Source organism: Crassostrea angulata, chromosome 10 (genome assembly GCF_025612915.1).
Source record: "Crassostrea angulata isolate pt1a10 chromosome 10, ASM2561291v2, whole genome shotgun sequence".
Taxonomy (NCBI): domain Eukaryota; kingdom Metazoa; phylum Mollusca; class Bivalvia; order Ostreida; family Ostreidae; genus Magallana; species Magallana angulata.
The window spans coordinates 38,751,707-38,776,551 of record NC_069120.1 but is presented as its reverse complement, the minus strand read 5'-3'; the positions used below and the strand labels follow the sequence as shown (position 1 = coordinate 38,776,551).

At 34.3% G+C, this 24,845-nt stretch overlaps 3 protein-coding genes across 3 annotated transcripts; 1 reads left to right on the top strand and 2 right to left on the bottom strand.

The window, feature by feature from the left end:
• The first annotated feature begins 339 nt into the window (after positions 1 to 339).
• LOC128164709 (26S proteasome regulatory subunit 6A-B) lies at positions 340 to 10,645 on the top strand. The gene is made up of 13 exons (XM_052828700.1): positions 340 to 401; positions 1,025 to 1,105; positions 1,310 to 1,435; positions 1,705 to 1,812; positions 1,968 to 2,030; positions 2,152 to 2,198; positions 2,293 to 2,383; positions 2,485 to 2,557; positions 2,998 to 3,207; positions 3,316 to 3,422; positions 3,653 to 3,798; positions 10,093 to 10,174; positions 10,394 to 10,645. Exons 1-13 carry the CDS (start codon positions 360 to 362, stop codon positions 10,502 to 10,504), a joined length of 1,287 nt encoding a protein of 428 aa, XP_052684660.1. The 5' UTR covers positions 340 to 359; the 3' UTR covers positions 10,505 to 10,645.
• Positions 10,646 to 11,425: 780 nt separating this feature from the next.
• LOC128168301 (protein PML-like) lies at positions 11,426 to 13,919 on the bottom strand. The gene has a single exon (XM_052834518.1). It carries the CDS (start codon positions 13,915 to 13,917, stop codon positions 11,722 to 11,724), a length of 2,196 nt encoding a protein of 731 aa, XP_052690478.1. The 5' UTR covers positions 13,918 to 13,919; the 3' UTR covers positions 11,426 to 11,721.
• A 7,778-nt stretch (positions 13,920 to 21,697) lies between these two features.
• On the bottom strand, positions 21,698 to 24,554 carry LOC128167217 (E3 ubiquitin-protein ligase Midline-1-like). The gene is made up of 2 exons (XM_052832797.1): positions 24,425 to 24,554; positions 21,698 to 24,249 (listed from the first exon to the last, which is right to left on the bottom strand). The coding sequence occupies exon 2, from the start codon at positions 24,235 to 24,237 to the stop codon at positions 22,003 to 22,005; it is 2,235 nt and encodes a 744-aa protein (XP_052688757.1). The 5' UTR covers positions 24,238 to 24,249; positions 24,425 to 24,554; the 3' UTR covers positions 21,698 to 22,002.
• Between the last annotated feature and the right edge of the window lie 291 nt (positions 24,555 to 24,845).

The following is a 24,845-nucleotide window of genomic DNA, read 5'->3' as shown; positions in this document are numbered from 1 at the left end:
TCGCCATTTTGTGACATACTGTCATACAAAGAAGAGGTCATCAGATGTCGAGGATCCTAAATCTCTTCTTTAAAAACTATGAAGATATATAGTTGTATAAAATAAATGGTTACTTTCATGAAATTATGCAGTATTTAGTTGAGACACAAATCCAGGTAGTCGGAATACTTTAATTAGCAGTTTTAAATTGAGAGTATGATTTATTAGTATTTACCTTTTAAAAAGAAACTTGCCAACAATAACAGTGATGATAGCTTGCTATAAACATATTGAGCTTTTCAGTACTTTGATTTTACTTTTCGTCTTTGGCTATAGATTTGGGTTCAACTTTTATTATTAATCACGTGATCATACCGGGTATGGCGACTCTGGAAGATAAAGCAATTTGGGAAGACGGAGAAGTAGGGTTTTAATTATTCTTTTTTGCAATTCATGCACAATTTTCTAAGTTTTACACTTAAGAAATATAGCAGCATTGATTTATTATATTTAAACTGAAACAAATTCGTTGCGTAAACGTAATGTTGATGTCAACATCACAAAGTTGGTATGATTCTATGAAAATCACTGTGTCATGCCTATACATTATACCTCTTATTGAATTACTTTCGATAAAAATATAATAAATTACCTTTTAAAATATAATATGTAATTCATACATTACTGTTCATATTATTAAACACATATTTTATACTATATAAAACAGTTCACATTTTAACAGTTCGAATTTCCTCAGAGACACTATGCCGTGTGATTTCATATTTACATTGCCTGGTGTTTAAATACAAAATAATGACTAAAAAGCATCATTAATATGTTATGCTACACTTTCCAGAAAGGTTGACAATCCTTAAAAGGAAAGGTGTTAGTTCCATAATTAAATTCATATTTTTTATTTAATTAATTGGTGGTGGTGAGACACTTTATATTGTACAATGTATCTCATTTGCCATTTTGAAAATCAAATTTGTTGTAATAAGTAATAAACATAATGTTTTATGACCTTTTCTTTTTTCTACGCCAGGAGAGTTTGGGAGAGCAGATATTGAAATTGAATACAGATGAAATAGTTACAAGGACCAAACTTCTTGAAAATGAAATCAAGGTACATAAAATTTTGCTATAAAACTATTAAATTTTGTTATTTTCTTCATGATATTTTTTTTATTTTGTTTGAAAATTAGTTGCTCTCACTTAGATACAAGTAATGGATCATGACTTTTTTATTTTACATGTATTAATGTGCAGCAATACTTTTGTGTTTTAATTGATACAAATATCAACAAAGGTTTTTGTTGTTCTCTTTCAGATTATGAAAAGCGAGATTCTGAGGATAAATCATGACCTAACAGCAACTAAAGAAAAAATAAAAGAAAACACAGAAAAAATAAAAGTCAACAAAACTCTTCCATACCTGGTTTCAAATGTTATTGAGGTACGAATTGTCCTTATTCTTGTAAAAATGGTGCTAAAAGAATATTGCAGTCAAAAATATTTCTGTTGGAGCTGTCAAAAAATAAGATTTAGCTGTCAAAATTGTTATTGAGTGTTGTTTGATTGACATTGTTTCATTTTGATTAATGATGGTGGGAATGAACTTTTTCAATTTTAAATATTTATACTGTACCTTTATTTTTTTTCAGGTAAAATTTCGTACTGTAATATATGTATGTGAAAACAATTTATTTTTTGTTTGTGTTCTAGTTGCTGGACATGGAACCCCAGGATAGTGGGGAGGAGGATGGAGCCAATATTGATCTCGATGCTCAACGGAAGGGCAAGTGTGCTGTGATAAAGACATCCACCAGACAGGTACTGTCCTTGCTGATTATCAATGCAAATGTTTGCCTATTTAAAAAAAAAAGTTCGGAAAGCCTTATTTCAATGATTCTCTTCTTTTAGATATATATTGCCTATTTTCAAATAGTTGAGAAGTCTTTTTTTCAATGAGTTTCTTCTTTTTTCAGACATATTTCCTGCCAGTCATAGGCCTGGTTGATCCAGAAAAACTGAGCCCAGGAGACATTGTGGTGAGACATAGATACCTGTTTTTGGAAATATTGAAGTATTAGTTCTTTTGCATTTCATATTAAAGACTGGATATGTTGTTCTTTGCCAGATTGCTTAGTCTTCTATTTTATTTTATTTAAGGGTGTTAACAAGGATTCTTACTTGATTCTTGAAACCTTACCACAAGAGTAAGTAGCTTTGTTATTCCACTTTTTTAAAAGGAGAGTTTTTACTCATCCCGAATTTGAGAAATGCAGTTAATGTTGTTGTCCTGTTTTATAGGTATGATTCAAGAGTAAAGGCTATGGAAGTGGATGAAAGACCTACAGAACAGTACTCAGATATTGGTGGTCTAGACAAACAGATTCAAGAGGTTGGTTAATCTACACTAACTAAGAAAGAAAAAAAAATATTTTGGGGGGAAACAACCCCAAACTTTGTGAAAAAGTTTTATTTTGTTGTACTTGATTTTAGCTCATAGAAGCTGTAGTATTGCCAATGACACACAAAGAGAGGTTTGAAACTCTTGGAATCCAACCACCCAAAGGTGAAATATATTCAAATTAATTCTATCAGTGAACATCTTTATGTAAAGGTACATATGTATTTTTATATTTACATTCTACGTATTATTTGCTTGTAAAATGTGTTGAAAGCTTGTGGCTGTTACAGTGGCTCTTCAATTAATATGAACTTACCCGTAGGATAAAATAGGGATTTTATTTTTAAAAGTATAAATCACATTTGCATACAAAGCAAGAAGTTAAATAAAAAGTAAATATAAGCATTAAATCATTATTTTTTGAAAGATACAGTCTTGTAACTGCAGTGATGTGTGCAAACATGCGCTTATCAAATTGTATGCACACACTGCTGCAGTTATGAGACTGTGTCTTTCAAAAAATAATGATTCAATGCTTAATTAACACAATATGTGATTGAAATTCTTAGAAGAAAGTCAAAACATTGGTGCTCTCTGTTGTTTAGGTGTGTTATTGTATGGAGCCCCAGGTACAGGTAAAACATTACTGGCCAGGGCCTGTGCTGCACAGACAAAATCAACGTTCCTCAAACTGGCAGGACCACAGCTGGTACAGATGTTCATTGGAGATGGAGCCAAGCTAGTCAGAGATGCTTTTGCTCTAGCTAAAGAAAAACAGCCAGCAATTATATTTATTGATGAGTTGGATGCAATAGGTTTGTTACTGTTTTTATATGATCATATGTAGTTGTTGATAACTGTTAATAGAGACTTTACCGGTGTATTTATATTCCATTATTTTCAAATTGAACTTTGTTCTACAGGAACAAAACGATTCGATTCTGAGAAGGCTGGTGACAGAGAAGTCCAGAGGACAATGTTGGAGCTTCTGAACCAGATGGATGGGTTTCAACCAAATGCCCAAATCAAGGTACGATTTGTTTACTTGTGTCTACGGGTTGATTTGTGTTTAAATATCAGTAAACATTATAACCTCAGAGGATGTTCCACCTGGCATTGCTTGTGTTAATTATGTAAATTGGAATAGATAAGTATTGCTCCGATATGTTCAGGGTTTTTTGGTATTCATTAGAAGAAAAATTCATTCGATAAAAAAAATAATTAACTTGCTGAAAATGGATTTCTTTTTTGTGTTAAAAGGTGATAGCAGCCACCAATAGAGTGGACATTCTGGATCCTGCTCTTCTGAGGTCAGGGAGGTTAGACAGAAAGATAGAATTCCCCCACCCCAATGAAGAGGCCAGGGCCAGAATTCTACAGATTCACTCCCGTAAAATGAACGTCAGGTACTGCAGAGTGATGCACATGTTAACATGCTGTTCATGTTCATTTCAATATTTCCACTTACCTGCCTCCTTAACTATTTGCAATTTCCCTCTAGTTCCCCATACAATGCGTCGATATAATTTTTAGAGTGACTACGGTATTACCTCCAGTTATCCCCCTTAACTATAACTCTTCAGTTTTCTCTCGACGCCATTTTAGACATGCGGTTTTCCTCATACAGTGCAAATAAATTTTGATTTTGGCGTTTTTGGATGTAATTATCGCGTCTGGAAGATGGATAATGAGTTTAAAGATTGTTCTAAATGTTCTGGTAAGATGAACGTACTAGACGATCACGTTTTTTGTTACAAACATCGTCTTTGTAACGAGGCCTTTCCTTGCGACACGTGTAGAACGTGGTCCAAAGAACGGCGGGACAAGATTACGAAAATGATCGGTAAAAGTCTACAGAAGACGATTAAAATGAACAACAAAGTGCCTCAATCCGTCTGTGGAGACGGTACGGCAGTTCAGGACACAAGTCCGTCTGTGGAGGCGGCAGTCCGCGGGACGAGTAACATTGAAGAGTCCCATGTCGGGAATTTCAACAATGATGGATCAGTCTTGGAGGTCGTAAATTTATCAGACATTATTCAAGACCAAGTAAGGCAACATCTTGAATTATTGCTAAAGCGTAAAGACGTTGATATAAATTTTAATGATCAACATACAGTCACTGCAAACGTGATAAGGACGACTGGTAAAAATGAGAGCGCCATTTCCAAAATGGCGACCATAGACAGACCTCATTTTGACAAGTTTAAGGCTTACGATGAACAAATGTCGTCCTTTGAGTCCAGTGCTGCAGACGTTTTGTCAGTTAATGCACAAGACAATGACTTTGAGGATATTGATTCTAATGCATCTATGGCAGGTATGTGTACTATTTCAGATGTACCGGTAGAGGTGCCTTTTGGTGCACCTGATTCTTCTGATCCTCTGCAGTGGAACTGTTTTGTATCCAAGATGGCAAAAGTTCTCAATATTGACATTGAAGCTGAGGATCCGTTGGAGAATGAAAGGAAATCGTTTATTTCTTCGCAATTGAAGGGAGACAAGAGTGACAAGAAAAAGTCTCTTGTTAAAATGCCTATTGAAGGTACACTTATTGACATGATCAAGACAGTTGAAAAAGAGGCAACCTCTGGGCATTTGAAAAATAGGTCTGTACGTGGTAGAGATGACAAAGCATTTATGGTTAAGAAAGATGACTTTGATGCATTTTGTAATCCTCCCAAATTGGATGACAATATTGAGGAGGGGTTAGTTGCAGGTCAGAAAGGTAATTTTGGGAAATCAAAAGTTTCTCTCTCGCCTTTTCATAAGGAGTTAGACAATGATTTTCGTCAAATTGACAATTCAGCAAGAGCCTTATTCAGAGCCATTTCATATGGTACTATGATAGCGGCATTTTTAGATGAGGCAGAATGCGAGGATGATAAAATTGAAGGACGCAAAGCTCTTATCAACTGTTTCAGAAGTATGGCTGATTTGACAGCAAGAGTTATGGCGAATTCAGTTCTGAGTAGAAGGAAAGTTTTTCTTAAAAACGTAGATTTTATCAGCAAAGCGACAGAGAAAAAATTGCTGAAACTTCCTATTTTTGGCAGCCAGTTGTTTAATGGACAATACTTTGAATCTCTCCATACATCGGCAGAGAATTTACGAGATGCAAGAGAAACTCAAAACGTTTACAATACGTCAAAGGGGTTTAATAAGAATTACAAGGGTAGAGATAATAGGAACTCTACTGAATTTGGAAGGAAGAGAAAAGCAGATGTAGCTGAGACTCAGAAATCTGCAAAGATCAGCAAATTAAATGATGCAAGTTTTACTTTGACTGATCAGGGAAAAGATACTTTTCGTACTGGACAAGAAAGCAGAAGGTATCCTTTTTCCAGGAAAACTTTCGGGGGTCCAAAAGGGTTTCCACCTCCAAGGAAGTAAAGATTCCACTCAGTTACAGTCAGTCTGTAAATATGTTTCCCCAAGTAGGGGCACGCTTGTTAGCATTCCACAGGAAGTGGACTTGTATCACTCAGGATCAATGGGTGTTAGAAACCCTAAGGGAAGGGTTAAAATTGGAGTTCTTAATTCAACCCGGACTAAAGATCAGGGAAACAAGTGTACCAAGGTATGGTATTCACGAGTCAGTTATTTTAACAGAAATAAACACATTATTAGGAAAAGATGTTATAGAACCTGTACCTGCCAGTCAAGAAAGCGCAGGATTTTACAGCACCATTTTTGTTGTGCCAAAGAAGCAAGGAGGGCTTCGGACAATCTTAAATTTGAAACCTCTAAATCAGTTAGTTGTGCCTCGACATTTCAAAATGGAGACGCTGTGTTCAATTAAGAAAGCATTAAAAAAAGGGGACTTTGCTATCTCCCTGGATCTGACAGATGCCTATTTTCACATTCCAATTCACATAGATTTCCAGAAATATCTACGATTCCGATTTCTAGGCCAGAGTTACCAGTTTCGAGCGATGCCGTTTGGACTTCGTTCAGCTCCAAGGGTTTTCACAAAAATATTGGCAGTTCTTGCAGCACATTTAAGGAAAATGGTAATCCGAGTTTTCATGTACCTAGACGATTGGTTGCTGGTCAGTGCAGACAAAACAACTCTCATAAGTCAGAGGAACTATGTTTTACAGCTGGTTCAAGAACTGGGATTGTTAGTGAATTGGGAAAAATCGTCTCTAGTGCCGTCCCAACATATAGAGTACCTGGGGGCACATTTCAATCTAGTAGAAGGCAATGCGACACCCACGGAAACCAGATTTCAGAGTATCCTAGACATTGTGCAGTCTCTATTTACAAGTCAACATACTCAAGCAATCGTGATTCTCAAATTATTGGGACTGATGGCTTCGTGCATTTATCTGGTTCCGCTGGGAAGGTTACACATGCGCCCTATACAGTTATACCTACTAGCATTGTGGAGACCGAAGATTCATCCTCTTACTCATATGATTGTGATTCGTCCAATTCTACTTCAACACCTACAATGGTGGATGAAGCGAGAAAATTTCTTCAAAGGAATGTCCTTACAGGACCCTCCAAGTCAACTAACATTGATAACAGATGCATCAGAACATGGTTGGGAAGCACATATAGAGAACTGGGAGACAGCAGGGATCTGGCCTCATCAATATCAGCAGAAACACATCAATTGGCTAGAACTGAAGGCTGTACAATTGGCTCTTCAAGAAGCTCTATATTTGATAAAGGGGAAAGTCATCCTTATACGATCAGACAACACAACAGTGATAAGTTATATCAACAAGCAAGGGGGGACACATTCACCAGAACTGTGTTATCTAACTTGGGAGTTGTTCCAGTGGTGCATTCAGTACAAAATCACAATACGTGCTGTTCACATTCCAGGGAAGAAGAATTTTCTGGCCGATGCACTTTCTCGGGGGAAAATAGTAAGAATGACGGAATGGTCACTCAACAACACTGTGGTAAATTTGTTGTTTCAACAAATGGGAACCCCATGCATAGACTTGTTTGCAACTGCAGAAAACAAGAAGTTACAAGTCTATTGTTCTCCGTTTCCGGACATGAAAGCATTTCAAGTAGATGCTTTAACAATCAGTTGGAAAGGGATGTATGCTTATGCATTTCCACCCCCAATTCTTGTACCCAAAGTTCTGCACAAACTAAGGGAAGAGACAAGTGTTGTACTTCTCATTGCTCCAATGTGGCCCAGGCAGTCGTGGTACCCTCAGATATTAGATCTTCTGATAGATATACCAGTCAAGTTACCACTGTGGCCAGACCTTCTGTCTCAAAATCACAATCAGAATTTTCATCAAAATCTAGAGACTCTCAATCTTGTAGCATGGAAACTGTCAAATTGCGGCACAAGTCAAAGGGATTTTCTGAAGAAATTGCAGAAATTATGGCAAATGCCAGAAAGACTTCTACACAGACAGTTTATGATGCAAGACTCAGAATATATAACGGTTGGTGTAAAGAACAGGGTGTCAATCCCATTACAACATCTATACCAGAATTAGCAGAATTTTTTATGTACCTCTTCAATGTTAGAAAGTGCAAACCTCAAACAATAGCTGGATATAAGTCAGCAATTGCAATTATACATCAGAATGGAAGCAGTATTGGTATAAATTCAGAGCTATCGTCATTGTTGAAAGGTCTGTTTAATAAATACCCATCAACACGTCAATTAACACCAAATTGGAATTTACCATTGGTTTTGTTAGCTCTAACAAAACATCCATTTGAACCCCTAGAGTCAGCAGATCTAAAGTTTTTGACTCTGAAGACGGTTTTCCTGGTCGCCATTGCCTCTGCTTCCAGAGTAAGTGAGATTCATAGTCTTTCCTTAGATGATGGTCATTTTAGATTGGAGAGAAAAGGGATAAAAATGTTACCAAATATGGAATTTTTGACAAAGACGCAAACAATGAATAAACCATGGGAGCCTATCTATATTCCTGCTTTCGATTCATACGCTACAGACTCTGAAGATTTGAAACTATGTCCTTGTCGTGCTTTGAAGATTTATATCAATCGAACAAAATCTATTCGAAAATCAAATAGATTATTTGTGACTTACCAACAAAATAATCATAAGGAAGCCTCGAAAGACTCTATTGCCAGATGGATAGTTAGTATGGTTCGTTTTGCATATGATAATGCAGAATCAGAAACATTAAAAATAGTCAGAGCACACGACACCAGGCGATTATCAACTTCATGGGCCTTGTTTTGTGGTGCATCAGCTAATGACATTTTAAGAGCGGCACACTGGGCATCTGAAACGACGTTTACTTCGTTTTATCTGAAGGATGTTCCAGATCACCAGTCCATTTTTGCCAAGACAGCAATTCTGGATTCATCCAAGAGAGGGAAGCAGAAATAGGTAATGATATTATTTTGATCACTTGCTTTTCCTCTCCCACCTCCAAAATTGGGCTGCAAATTCTTTTGCAAATAGTTAAGGAGGCAGGTAAGTGGAAATATTGAAATGAACTTGGATTTTTGGGGGTAAAATCCGTGTTCATGAGATATTTACACTTACCTGCCTCACCCGCCCACCTCCCCTCTCGATGAAATGATAATGTTAATAATTTTAGTTCGTCGAGAAAACTGAAGAGTTATAGTTAAGGGGGATAACTGGAGGTAATACCGTAGTCACTCTAAAAATTATATCGACGCATTGTATGGGGAACTAGAGGGAAATTGCAAATAGTTAAGGAGGCAGGTAAGTGTAAATATCTCATGAACACGGATTTTACCCCCAAAAATCCAAATTTTAACTACGAATATAACATAGCGTGGAAGTAGACGTAGTTATACGGTTAACAGATCTAGGCAACCTCCGTTTTTGGAGGATGATTTTATCCTCCGTTTTTGGAGGATAGATGTATGCGCCCCCTGGTGGATCTTTTCAGATGAAGGGCAATTAACTCTGTTTTTACAAAGGGAGTTAACTATGAATAAAATATAATTATTATACTATAAAAATATCACCTTATTTAGCTATTAATAATTATAATTATTGATAATATTTAATAAATATTTAAGTTTAAATAATTGCAGGGCTGATTTTAAAGAAAAATATTTTATGTGAAGACTCTCACATTTTTTTTCAATATTGTGGATAATTGATATCTATAAATGGTATCATTTTGATAATTAAAATTTAACAATGTCTTTTTGTGTGAAGGGATTAAATTTAAATGATACTTAATAACATGTGAATTAATTAGAATAAGAGCTACAAAGTTCCTAAGGTATATGCAAACATTTACTTTGTACATGTACAATATAGCAGATCAAGATATCTATTGTGTGTCTCTAAACGTGAATGAACTAATTAATGTTTTAATGAGTAATAAACATCACTATTTTGTGATTTTTATTAAATGAAACATGTAAATAGTCTATGTCATTTGTAAAACTGAACACAGGAAGTACACACTTTCAAAGCATATTGTGAAAATACTATACATAGAATTTCAAATCGCCGCATACAATCATTAGTTTATTCCCTTAACTTTAATTCCCATATGGTCTGGTGCTTGCATTTTCTCATTAAAGATATGCACGAAGCCTTTGAAATATACCCATGCTATCCTCCAAAAATGGAGGATAATTTCACCCACAATGCAAAGTGACTTTCCATATATGGTAAAAATCAGCAGCCATCTTGAAATTGAGCTATCCTCCAAAAACGGAGGTTGCCTAGACCTGGTTAACGCATTTTCTTCTTGCAGCAAAGAAGTGAATTTTGAGGAATTGGCCAGATGTACAGATGATTTCAATGGTGCCCAGTTGAAAGCAGTATGTGTGGAAGCGGTGAGTACCTATACATGTATTTTAATCATTTATGAAAAAAAATATATATATATATTATCTTCTACTGATTTCATTGATAGACATATTACTCTTCAAAAATGAATTTATAAAGCATGAATATTTCATAGTTCATAAGATATTGAAAATATTTTAAATCTTAAAAAAATGTATTTTATTTTAAATGATAAGACATTTCTAATGAGTGATTTGACTTTGTAGGGTATGATAGCATTAAGGCGAGAAGCCACAGAGCTGGATCATGAAGACTATATGGATGCTATCATTGAAGTGCAAGCCAAGAAGAAGGCAAATCTGATGTATTATGCTTAGAGACATTGAGAGAACTGTGTTGTATTTGAGATCTGGGAACTGTTCTGCCTGTAAAAAACAATTACCAATATTCATTTTTGATGGAACCATTATGACTGGATGTTTAATATGTATGTCAATAAAATGTCAAAAATTTCAGAATGTTGTATTCATCTTCTGGTATCCTATCATCTCTTACAAGTTGTGTGCAATCATAATTTTACGGATGTTTGCTCTCAAGTTTAAAAACGTTGGATCTTATCACTTTCGCGCTATAGTTTAAGCCTCCTCTTTTGTTCGTCGGGGTTTCATGGAGAAACACTTATAGGGGGGGGGGGGGGGGGGCATCCAAATGAGGGAGAGAGACACTGTTGCGCAGGCGTTCATGTTTAGTGGTTTAACTGATCAATGCATCGCCATTTTTGAAAAAAAAGGGTCAAATTCGATAGATCTGGTTTTGTCATTTTTATTGGGTATTTTTTTTCAATCCACATACATTGATAAAGTAATCAATTAAATCACCAAGAACACGTACAAATGTATACTTCACTCGCGCATTAATTCAACATTAAATATTGCTAGTTAGTGGCTACAATGCGTAAAATATGACTAAAAATAAATAACATCTTAAATTAAAAAGATGACTATGCAGGATTTTTCTTCGACATATAATTTGTGAAAGATGTAAAAAAAATTTCGTTTTTAAACTTCTGAATATTTTCTGTAATTTATAATTTTGAGATAATATAAGTGTACAACAATATTTGGAAATTTATTTTGCATCATTCAAGCAAGTAAATACTGAATATGTTACAAAATGATTACCTTAATTAAAGTACTAATTATTTTGTTGTTTAGAGTTTCCAAACAATTTTTCAATGACAAAGAAATAGTAGATATTCGACAGAAGGAACCAAAAAAAAAATCATGAACTGAGCCGGTTTTGTCGTTCATTTTGTTCATAGATGGCTGGCTAGTCGTTTTAATTTTAGACTGTATTAATCCCCTTTACAATTAAAAACCCCTTTGTTTGATTTAAATTTTGAATACAAAATATTATGATTTTTCTTTACTTCTAATAATAATACATGACTAATGAAATCATATCTAAATTTTAAGGGAAATATTGATAATATCCAGACTTCTTTCAAACTGCTTATCGTTTTTCTCAACTGATAGAAGAGAAAATACTTAAAGTGAATGTAAATACACTGTAAATTAATTTATGCATGCATGTATTACAGGTTGTATAATAAAACTACATCTCGAGTTGCAATCAAAATTTGGTTATCCGAAAGCACAGATAAACTTCTTGTACACAAAACTCCGCCTAGAGAAATTCTTCTCACACACGTCGCATTTGTGTTATAGACTTTTACGAGATCCTTGTTAAAACTAGCTAGGTAGACCAAGTTGTTTTTATCACAAGCAATTGTACCAAAAGACCCTGATTCTGTATAACCGACTTTGGCGTTTATATTGCCTTCAGAGTCAATAAAACACAGGTACCTATCAATAGAATCTGCAACAGCGAACGTTTTGTTTGAAAGGTAGCAGGCGGCAAAAACATTTTTGAATTTAAATGCGTTTCCTTTTTCTTGAAAAGAAATCTTTTTTTCGACTGCAAGTTTATTTGATACATGTATCTCAATGTAACCTTTGGACACCAATATCAGGTTCGACGAATGTGCTGCAATTGCGCTTACTCCATCACAAGTCTTTGAAAGTTTAAGTTCAGGATAAGTGAAAATTTTCACCTGACAAGCGAGCGTTTTCACAGCAAGATAGTCATCAAACTTTGCCACGGTAACAGCATCTTTGACACGTATCAACCGCCGTTCTACATTTTTTTCAGCTAATTTGATTATTATGATATTTTCATTCTCCTCGTCAGCTACAACATACGTCGATTGGTCTATCCACGTCACATCAGTATATTTTACTACTGGTGGCTTCTTCCCTTTACCATAAATGTCAATTACGACAGTATGCTGAGGTGTCTGTACAGATTGCTTCTGCTCCATAGAAGTACCTGTATCCACGTCTGCAATACCACTTGTGTTTTCAGATGTTTCGTTTTCTCCACAATCTTTAAATTTATTCTTGTTTTTGGATTCATCTTGCTCACTGTTCTTCAGTTTAAGATCAATGTCGTTCGTATTTTGGTCAAAGGACTTTTCATGTTTTCTTGTTGACATAAGTTTTTCGTGGTTAGGTTCAAGTTCGACTTTTGAAGGGACCGGTGTTTGAGCAAATACCAGAACTTCCTCCCTTACCTGACTGACTTCTTTATCACCCTGTACACATCGTTGAGACAATTTAGTTTTAGTACCATCGGCATTACACCTATCGGCCAATATCCCATCTGGTCCAATCTGTCTATATACCTTGACTTTTTTCAAATCAAATGCATTGAATTCTTTTGCATTACCCATCTTAAAATCTGTTAAAGAAACGCATAATTCTGTACTACTTGGCTTCTCGACCATTCCTAAACTTTTTCGTACATCTTGTCGCAAGAAGACAATTTTTGAATCCCTTTTACTCCAAAGTATTTTTTTCTGAAAGAAAATTAATCCTTTTAATTTCTCTGTCGTTTTAAAATTTTGTAGAGTTAAAGCCTCGATTTTCTGTTTTCCTTCTTCTGTTTTTTCTTTAATTTCATGCTCAGAGTTCTTACGTTGAACAACCAATCGCTCGAGGAAGTAGTCGAAAGCGACCTCGACTTTCTTTAAAGAAGCCTTTTCATTCTCTAATATTTCTTTTTCTATTAATTCCAAAGCTGACTGTCGTTTTTGTATTGCATTGCTAGTTTCTTTCAAATTTTCTAATACTTCTTCTGCTTCTTTCTCTATCTCTTTTTTCACCTGTGATATATTGACATAATCATGACCCCTGTGTTCGAAATAAAAACAATCTTTACAGAATGGAATTCGACAAACCTGGCAATAAAACTCAATGTTCATTGCGGGGTGTCTCTTGCATACGATGTTTGTACTCTCTAATTCATATTTTCCCGCCAAAAAATCTTTGTAAGAAACAACTTTGTGATTGCCTGTTAAAGTTGTGAAGGTGTGTCTTGACCTACTGCAAACGTCACACAACAATTCGTTACAAGTTAAACATTTTGAAACTACCTCTTTCTGCTCTGACCGTAGCTGGCAAAACGAACAAAGTAATTTACCTTTCACAGAGAGTTCCTCGATTAAATTCATAAGTGCATGATCGTATTCAAATTTCGACTCTGAATTAAACGTTTTCTTACAGATTGGACAAAGGGTTTTTTTGTCATCAACAACTGATTTTCTGATTAGCGTCTGCAAACACGATTCACAGAATACATGATAACAAGGCAGACACACTGGTTTAGTGTAGACTTCACAACAGATTGGGCATGTGAGGAAATCCTCTGTAAAACTTGTAGTCAAGTCCATCTTGCATAAATTCTGTAGAGAAAAAGGAGGAAAATCTCAGTCAGATTCTGTATTTCTTGCAAGGAACTTCACTATACTGTATGTACGAAATAATTATTTATCTACATGTAAGTATAGTAATAGGATTCAATTTATATACACTCATGCACCTAAAACTAAAAATATCTCTACCTTTTATTTATAATGGCAGCTAATGTCAACCAAGGACTCTCTGTTGTAGTCGATATCTCCTTGCAGCAGATTGCCCGTTATCAATGTCGTGCGGTAATATTCAGAACTTTAGTATCATAATAATATATGCGCACAATACAACCGGATTTTAAAAGGCCCTAGAAAAACGTACACATTGAGAATCAATCAATTTAGTAATGCATGACGACTGTTTATACATCGGTTTAAGGTGGCTCGCGGGTTTCCCTGCTTGTGAGAAAACCTATACCTTGAAAATTTGTCCACGTGATCCATAGGTTTTATAGTTTTATTTCTAAAATTTATTTAAGATTCGTCTGAGCGGTAATAATGTTATCGTGTTTCAAATACAGTGTCATTAATAAAATCAAGCAACGCCATTTCAATGAAATATATAGTAAAATGCGCATTTTAACCGAGAAACGCATTACAAAACTATGCTCCAAACTTTTAAACGATTCAGACGAAATTAATCATACTCAACACAAAAACAGAGGAGACAATTATGAATCAATTCATAAAAAAATATCAGTATGTGTTCTCGGCCAATTTTTGGCAAAAAAACTTTAAAGATTTAAAAGATTTCTCAAAACCTTATATTTTTATTACGACGTTAGCCTGACGTCATCATTTCCTTACGTCTGAAACCCAAAAATTGAAATGCATTTAATGACAAGACTAGCTGATTAACACATTTTAGAACATGTAAATACTAATTATACATTATTGTGAATGTTATCAAATGCACAAATGCAATTAATGTAAGGCTGTAAAGATACAGAAAATTGCTATTTTTGTTTTCATGAGACTCCGTGTCAATCAATGCAAAAAAAAAATGCCAGGCAACTACCGACATAATAAGTTTGTAATCGTATAAAATAATTAGCTCAAGCTAAAAGAATTTAGAAAATTTGATCGGTAGTAAAAATTACGGAAGTTATAATTGTAAAAAAAAAAAAGCGAAGTTAATGCATACGTTCAATTAATTTACTTGTCTATTCTAAAATATGATTTTAAATGGAAGAATTCCAACGCACATTCATACTTTATAGAACAAAATTTGACAATGTATGTGACATCTTTAAATTTTCAGCACTTGATAATTATAAATGTTTGTATGAACAGTGATAACCTGCATTTAAGCTTTTTGAAATATTTCCTTTTATGCTTCTAAATATCTCATTTGTCAAGGTATGAGTTTACTATGACGGTCAACTCTTTACGGCGACCCCTCTTGTGACGTCAGCAAACCCGCAAGCTACGTTAATTAAAACACTGCTTTAATATCAGAACGTTACCAGTGGTTACAGTACTGATATCCCTCAAAACCGGACTGTCTCAAGTAAATCAACAACGAAATCAGTGGCAGTGTTTTAAGTACGATATATATGCTTCAAACACTTCTGCATGAAAAAAATATCAGATACTTCTCGGCCCTACTGGGAAATAAACCCATCGATGGCATGCGATATGTAATGGACATATGCCGAAACTGTTCTGTATGAAATATATATCAGACAGTTTCAAGGCTTTATTTCCCGAGCGGCTACTCGCCAAAACAAACACCTAATTATTTTAGGCAATAATGGGGTCCTCTAGAGGGGCACAGGTAGAATTTACCTGTGTTCACCTGGATTCCCAATATCAGCATAAATATATAAGAAATATATAAGAAACTAGACACGACCTCGTTGCGAGCAACAAGGAGGTCTTCAGTACAATTTTTCGAAGGTAATATGACCTTGACTTTGATATTTGACCCTTTATCTCCTTATCGGGGCCGTATAACAAACTTTTGATGGTTAAATATTGTTAGGAACAACATTCGCTGCATCGTTTAATCTATATTGCTTTCCAAAATAATGCTTTTCAAAATATTTGTTCTGTTTGAGATATGTTATCAAAGTTTTGAATTTCTGGTACCTTAAAACCCCTAATTGTGGAACGCATGATAAAATAATTATGATTTATTGTTAAATATGTGTGAGATGAACATTTTTGCTTCCTAAACATATAACAAATTATTTTTCAGTAAAGTGCTACAAAAGAAAGACTACAGAGCCTTTATGGCCCCTAAATTGAAGAGCCAGACCCTTATTCTTGAAATCAAATGAAAGGTCTTTTGATATTAAACATATTTTATTCAACAAGTGTTTAGAAATTCGTTACCATTCTTGAGCTAATTGGTAAAGACCGTTTTTGGGGCTGACCCCTTATCTCCTTTTTGGGGCCACGTAACGAAACTTTTATGGTTGAATATTGTTTAAAACATCATTCTAAGCATCTTTTATTCTATATTGCTTTTCAAAATATCAGTTCTTTTCGTGATATATTTGATCAAAGTTTTGGACTTATGGCCCCTTAAAACCCCTAATTACGCAACGCATGATAATTTTTTTTTATAATGTATAGTTCCATATGTATAAGATGAACATTTTTGCTTCTTAAATATATTACAAAATAATTTTTAGTAAAGTGCTATGGAAGGACTTAGTAGCCTTTTGGCCCCTAATTTGACGGGCCAGCCCCTTTTTCTTGATAACAATCGAAAGCTCTTGTAAAAATAATTCAAACTCAATTTTCGGGTCCAGGCGAGCTTCGATGCCATTGAAACCAGACAATCATTAATGCCTTTAGACACATCTACAATCTTTCGTCTACAATACCTGAAAATTTGAACTCAATATCTCCTTTTCGTTTAGGAGGAGATAACAGGACAAGCAGACCCTCTAATAATCGCTAACACGTCAATAACTCACGATCAAAATGACGTCATTAAAATAAAATAAAAATTATAAGGATTTTATCAGTATCTACAAGATCTGAACTTTCCACGAAAATCGGTCTAGTCGTTTTCAAGAAATCGCTTGTACAAAAAAGCGTAAGAAAAAAAAGGGAAAAAGTAACAAAGCAATAACAATAAGGTCTTCCGTAATTTTAGGTCCCAAGGTAAAGGATACCAATTAATTTATCTTTTTGATTATCCATGTATATTTTACAATTTCTGTTAATTCGATTAATATATCAGAATCATCGGCTCTAATCGACACCATCACCCCAACCCGAACCATTTCATGTTAATATGTTCTCTCTCTCTCTCTTTCAACTAAATATTCATGTGTAACATTAAATTAATTTGAGCACTGAAAACCAACTTTACACGATAAGTACGGCTTATTTGTAACTGCTTACGGAATTTTGCTCCGTTTTCTATATTATACATTTCTAAAACTGTCCGAAATTACCAGCTCTGTGTCCGGAAATATCTTTTCAATACAATTTCATAAATTTCAAAAAGAAGTTATGATATAGAAGTATAAAATATCCGTAAACAGATCTTATAAATTAATGTCAAAAGAAATATCTTTTAAAGGGAATTTAATGCATTCCTATCTCTTACATTAAGATTTGAAACAAAGGCAAAACATTTTTTTTAATTTTGACATTTTTTTATCACGATAATACATGTTAAACATATGGAAATAAAAAAACAAACATATGTTAAACATATGTAAAACATATGTAAAACATGTGTTTAAATACGTATGTGAATCATACGGGTTTTTCTTTTATATGTTTTACATATGTGAAGAAACGTATGTTAAACATGTGTTTAGCATATGAAAAACATATGTTGCACATTTCGCTCTGTAGATGTGTACAATTTTTTTTCCAATGAAAAGCTTTTTTTTATCATCCCTTCATATTAGTTCAGGGATAAAATTGGAAAAATCTATTTTGTTTATTACTCTATATTTCCAAAAATCTCTTGGAATATAATGTACTATATATAGTACATGTATGTGTTTTAAGCTTATCGATATTTAAAATAACCCGACGAGAAAAATATGAGGATCTTTCTTTGAAACTTAAGTAGTTAATCCTTATGTAAGTGTACCAAATCAATCAAAACTACATGTATCAGTGACAAAGCCACATGTTCATTCAAGTTTTAGAGTTCAAAGAATTGAAAACTATATCTAACAGGTCTTCAGATTTAAACTTAAAATGTAACAGCTAAATAGGTTGGAATTGAGTTATTGCTATGTGTGTATGAGTGTGTATGGATTGTTTTAATATTTTGTGCAAACTGCTCATAGATCCCATTTTTCAATATACCCCAAAAAAGACAAACAAAAATCTAGAACAACAATATCTAGATGTAATTTTTTAAGTCTGCAAAACTGTTTAAATATGTCATATTTGGTATGGGACACCCCATTCTGTGACGTTTTTTTTCTATCGAAATAAACAATAATATCAAGTATAATTTTTTTTTCTTTCCCAAAATTATTTCTTAAAGAGACAGTACGGCGCATCTCATCGAAAAACCGACTTGAGAAAATTTTCCGATCGGGTTCGGTATTTTTGTACTACTCATGACTGTCCTATAAACTTTCAGAAAATTACAAAGTTCTCCATGCAATAAATCTAATTATTTCATTACGTATAACCTATCACATAAATACATCGCAACGTGTTCGGGGTTCAGCCTTCTATACTATTACGCATGCGTATTTACTGTAAACAAAACACATGCAAAGCTCGCGAAGAATCTCCTGGACAGGTTTGTTGATAAAAATATGTCTTTTCTACTTCTCATAGGTAATAACTGTTCAAAGTTTTTTAAACAACCACAATTATTATTTTGTAAGCATGTATTTTTCGTGTTTATCATAGGAGTTGCTACAACCTAAATCTATTTTTATAAATGAGGACCCTTGAGGGGTTATTTGACATATTTATGTCTATTCATTTCAAAATGAACCTAAATTGGTAAACCATTTATAAATTATCGAGTAAGTAAGGATGTGTTTCATTTAGAGAATCGCTTTAACCTCGTTTTCCATGATGACCGTAGTGGGACGAAGATCTTGTGGTTTTCAGCACGTGTCAATTACTGTCAATCAAAGTTCACGTGGTACAAATAAACGATATAAGATTATTCCGGTTTGTACGGCCCTTGAATTTCCGGAAGCTCATAATTACGTTAATTAAAGATGTGAAAGGGATTTTCATGTATTTCAACTATTACAATAAATGTTATTTCTTATTTCCTAACTATACAATAGGTAAATCTGAAGTTATTCACACCTGTGTTTTCAGCTGTACTGTCTCTTCAAGTAAAATCCCTGCCATGATATATTGATGATACATAACATGTAAAATAGCCGCTATTATTGGCTAAATTTCTATCATTATAAGGCAATGATTTATATCATTGAAAACAAAGAAATGAATTATTTTGAATAATGATTCTTTTGTTATAAGCTGTTTAAATTGAGCAGTCAAATAAATTGATGAAGTGACCCTATAAGGCATTAATTTTTATAACATTCAAAATCACTGATATGATTGTTAAATGTTTTGGAAATTTTAAAATTGTTAGTAATATTAAATTCTCTTTTTTTACATTAAAAAAATAATGAAAGTATGCAAATACATGTATTGATAATGTTTTGCGAGTTTATCGAAGTTAACAAAATGCAAGCTCATAAAAGAAAATCATAGTCATATGGGATCAATTTTCTGATGTGGAGTTGCATGTACATGTACCAGAGGAGAGAGTGAGAAAATTTTAAAATGACTAATTGCATCTGTCAAGACACAGATTAGAAATATATTCAAGGTGTTTTCCACAGAGGGTTCTGCGTGGCTATTTTTATTTACAGCAAAGGGGGCGGTTATTGTCACAACGTAGTTTTCTCGTCTATATCACAAATGAACAAATATCATTGGATACAAAAATTTGTAAATGTATTACATATGACATTATACAATTATTTAATGCTTGAGCAGTCAATAGATCAGAATATTTTCCCGAGGTGCAGGGAACAGCTCAGTATGATATATTGCCCGAGGCCAACGGCCGAGGGCAATAGATCATACTGAGCTGTTCCCTGCACCAAGGGGAAAAAAATCTGGTCTATTGACTGTTCAAGCATTAAATAATTGTTTTATTACCTAATTCCTTATTTAGTTTTCGGGGTTTACAATTTGCATATTGCAGATGGTTTTCGTGCCATTATGCAATATACTCAGATTTTTTTTTTCATCTTTTACATGCACAAAACCTGTTGCATGCATTACAACATCTCAATTTAGTAATAGTTTACACAAAGAAGGGGGAGTCTTCAACCCATTAGATTTGAAATAGTCTTTTACCTTATATAAAGCTTTAAAACTGTTGATTACTAGTATTTGATACTCCATTTTGATAACATTAATTTGGTTTCACCAAGTACTAAAACAGCGTCTATGTAAAGGAATATACATTCCCTGAGAACTATCGAAAGGATGTAACATCAACATACCCACGTTCTGAAATACGTTGCCGGTCCAATAGATCGCAGTCTATTGACCGGCGGTCCAATAGATCGAATTCTATTGACCGGCGGTCTAATAGATCGCAGTCTATTGACCGGCAGTTCAAAATAGACGCAAATATTTAATTTGTAATAAAACAACAAAATCCATTTGATTAGGTAATATAAATAAATTATTTACAGGAAAGTTCTGACAATTTAGATTTTTTTTCTTTGTTAACTAAAATTTTTATTTCGTTTACAATTCTAGAATATTTTTTTAATTCTAAAAATATAACACAAACCTTTGTAATTTTAATATATGTTTCAGTTACTTTAATTAAATTCATATTTGTCCCTTTTGAAATTATGATTGCGGGGGTATGACTAACAAATTACATACAATATCAAAGTATATATAAGTAACACAAAATTGTGTAAAAAGATGGGGCACATCTGCCACATAAAATATCAAAACATTTAGAATACTACAAAATATAATAGAAAGCGCACATTCGCTAACAAAAAGTGATCAATTTTGATACGTTTTATACATCATAGAAAAGTAAAAAGGTGTAACAAATAGACCGATGAAGGGGGTGGGGTGGGGTGGGTGGTGGCTACTTAATTTTTCCAAATGCTTCTTCAGTGAATCAAACAAAATGGCGAGTGACGCTAAGATATAGTGCATGCGCATTTAACATAAACATACATGCTATCTTAAGATATGGCGCCAGATATGAATATTAAAATAGGGACAGTATCCATAAATGTTTTATCGACATAAAAATGTTTTTGCCATTATGAAGGATGATATGATCGGTACCTTCATAGCCTGCTGAACCACCAAAAACACACAAAAATATTGTTTACAGTTTTTTATGTTGCTCCTTTCACTATTTAAGCCGAGTAAACGTTAATCAGTATGTTTCATTCCAATTCTTCCACAATCATATATACATTCTAACTTATACGGAAGTATGACGTCAGTCTGAGCTTCATTGTATATCTATTACTAATCATTCCGGAAGCCGTTCCTATCACAACGAATTTATTAAAACTTGATTATATCGTGATTTGGTCTACAGCTGATCAGTGTGATTTATTGGATTATTTGATTTACAACTTTATCAATTAAAATAAATAAATAATCCCAAAATACATGAATTTAATCAATGGTTCTTGCACAGTACATAACATTTCTGGAAAGGCGATGATAAGTTACTATTCTACCCCAAATGCTTAAAGTGAGAAGAGAAACAAACAAAAAAAATCTTAAACTCATTTATTTGTCAGAAATGCTTTGATATGTTATCCATTAGTATAATTAACCTTCCTTAAATTTCCATATGTACATAGTATAAAGAATCCATTCGTAAGGCACATTTTTGTGACTATCACGTATGTATTAGGGCAAACGAATAAAAGCACTTTATAATATGACACACTACAATATTGATCATCGATTAAAGTCATGAGAAAAGATTAAAACAAACATGTTTTACCTTGACCGTCTACCCACCCAAGTAAACTTGTACATGCATTTTAGCCTTCTTTAAGTGCATGTATATTTTAATTACCAAATTCATAACTAGAGGTGGTATAGTCTGACTATGTCTTGAGTTGCAATCAACATTTGATTCCCCAAAAGCACATCTATACTTCTTACAAACAAAACTCCACATAAAGAAATTATTCTCACACATGTCGCCTCTGTGTTGTAGACATTCACAACGTCCTCATTATAGCTAGCCAGATAGACAAAGTTGTTTTTATCACATGAAATTGCTCCATAGGACCCAGACTCCACGTAAAAGACTCTGTTGCTTATGTTGCCTTCACTGTTGATGAAAAACAGACACCGATCACAAGCATCTGTAACTACAAATGTCTGGTTTGGAAGATAGCATGCTTCGAAAACCCGATTAAATTTGAATTCCTTTCCCCTTTCTTTAAAAGAAAACTTTTTCTCGATTTTACCGTTACAGAAGATCTCGATATAACTATTTGTCACCAATATCAACTTCGACGACTGTGACGCAATAGCGCTTACTCCATCAAACGTTTGTTTTTGTTCAAGTCCAGGGTAAGTCAAGATTTTTACCTTGCCTGTCTGCGTCTTCACAGCGAGATAACCATAAAACTTAGCAACAGTAACAGCATCCTCTACAGGTATCAAATGCCGTTCCACGTGTTCCCCTGCAAACTTTATGACAATGAGTTTTGCGTTTTCATTGTCAGTTACCACAAACGTCGATCTGTCTATCCATGTCACATTAGTGTAGACTATTTTTTGTGGCTTTTCCCCTCTCCCATAAATATCTATTGCGACTGAACATTCTGGTATCAGATCCAGTTCAGCTTGCTTCCACTCCTCTGGAGTCGGTGTATTTGAGCTGTTCGAAGCAGAATTTTTAGATGTATCTTTGTGCATGCGAGGAACAGTCTTGTCATCTGATACGTTTTTTGCCCTTATTTTCTGTTCTAGGTCTTTGCCAATTTTGCCACGTTCAGTACTAGAACTACCTTCATTATCTTTGATTTGAGCAGAATATACTTTCTCAGGTTTTCTTGAGGGGTGTAGAAGATGTTCTTGTTTACTCGAAACAATACATATTTCGTGGTTGTTTTGATGTTCTGGTTCTGAAAGAACGGGTGCCTGGGCAAGCACTACATCTTTCGTCTCCTTCACTACAGCAGACGAAGACCATGGTTTTTTTGTCGCATCACAAATGTGAGAATGGATAAACATTCCATCTGTCCCAAGCATTTTATTCGATTGGAGGATTTTCAAATCAAATGCATTGAAGTCTTTTTCGTCAGACTTCTTGATATCTATGAAAGAGACATTCACTTCTGAATTACCAAGAGTCTCGACCACACTAAGACTCTTTTTGAAATCTAGTCCTAAACAGATGATTTTAGAATCTCGTTTGCTTGATAGGAGTTTTTCGTAAAAGGAAACAATCCCTTTTAATTCTTTTTGGGTTTGGGAGTTCTGACGAATTAAAGTACTGATTTTCTGTTTTTCTTCTTTGGAGTTTTGTTTGATTTTATTCTCAGCAATCTGACGATGACAAGTCAATTTGTCGAGGAAGTTGTCGAAAGTGATTGCAACTTGCTCTAAAGTTGTCTTTTCATTTTCTATTATTTCGTTTTCTATTGAAGCTAAAGAAAATTCTCTTTGTTTTAATTCATCACTGGTTTTACTCAAGTTTTCTAGTACCTTTTCTGTCTCCCTTTCTATCCCTGTTTTCACCAGTGATACATTGACATAATCATGTGCTCTGTGTTCAAAATAAAAGCACTCTTTGCAGAAGGGTATCCGACATTCCCGGCAATAAAACTCAAGGCTCATTCCGAGGTGCTTATTGCATGCGATGCTTGTACTCTCCGCTTCATATTTTCCCGCCAAAAAATCTTTGTAAGAAACAACTTTGTGATTGGCTGTTAAAGTTGTGAAGGTGTGTCTTGAACCACTGCAAACGTCACATAGCAATTCGTTACATGTTAAACATTTTGACACTACCTCTTTCTGCTCTGACCGTAGCTGGCAAAACGAACATAGCAGATTCCCTGTAACTGAGAGTTCCTCGATTAAACTCATAAGCGCGTGATCGTATTCAAATTTCGACTCTGATTTAAACGATTTCTTACAGATTGGACAAAGGGGCTTTTTGTCCTCAACAATTGATTTTCTGATTAGCGTCTGCAAACACGATTCACAGAATACATGATAACAAGGCAGACACACTGGTTTAGTGTAGACTTTACAACAGATTGAGCATGTTAGGAAATCCTCTGTAAAACTTGTAGTCAAGTCCATCTTGCATAAATTCTGTCAAAAAAATAAAGAGAAAAATCTGAATAAGGTCACGAATGTTTTACAGAAAACTTGCGTATGTGATGTATGTACAAAATAATTAGTTATTTCCATAAGTAAGTTTATGAATAGGATTCAACGTATATACATACATGTACATTCATGCAAATAAAACAAAAAAGATCTTTACCTTTTAATGGAGCTAATGTCAGTTAATCTCTTACTGTTGTTATCGATTTCGATTTAAGGCATGTTTCATGCTCTTGCAGGAGATTGTCCCTTATCAATTTTTGCTGTAATATTTAGAGCACCAGTATAATATACGTGTACAGCATGAATTTAAAAGGCATACGGTATAAAGTACAGTAGCGGATCGATCTAGGATTCGTCAAAAGGGGGCCCGAAGCGGTTGGGGGTCTGTGGGCCACCTTGAGGCCCCCAGTGGGTCCTGTTGGCGCGAATACCACGGAAGCTCTTGGGTTTTGATGTATTTTAAGACATGTACATTTTTATGAGCTATTCTAGAAAGATCACGAATCAATCATTTACACTGTCAAATTTAATGCAAAAATATTTAGATTTAAGATGATACGATGAAAAATCGTAAATTT

What these genes read in the sequence shown, in the direction of transcription:
- LOC128164709 (XM_052828700.1), top strand. Translation starts at nt 360, where the DNA reads ATGGCGACTCTGGAAGATAAAGCAATTTGGGAAGACGGAGAA. An exon ending in TGGTTTCAAATGTTATTGAG is followed by an intron (nt 1,436 to 1,704) that starts GTACGAATTGTC and finishes TTTGTGTTCTAG; the next exon opens with TTGCTGGACATGGAACCCCA. An exon ending in TCCCGTAAAATGAACGTCAG is followed by an intron (nt 3,799 to 10,092) that starts GTACTGCAGAGT and finishes TTCTTCTTGCAG; the next exon opens with CAAAGAAGTGAATTTTGAGG.
- LOC128168301 (XM_052834518.1), bottom strand. Translation starts at nt 13,917, where the DNA reads ATGGACTTGACTACAAGTTTTACAGAGGATTTCCTCACATGCCCAATC.
- LOC128167217 (XM_052832797.1), bottom strand. Translation starts at nt 24,237, where the DNA reads ATGGACTTGACTACAAGTTTTACAGAGGATTTCCTAACATGCTCAATC.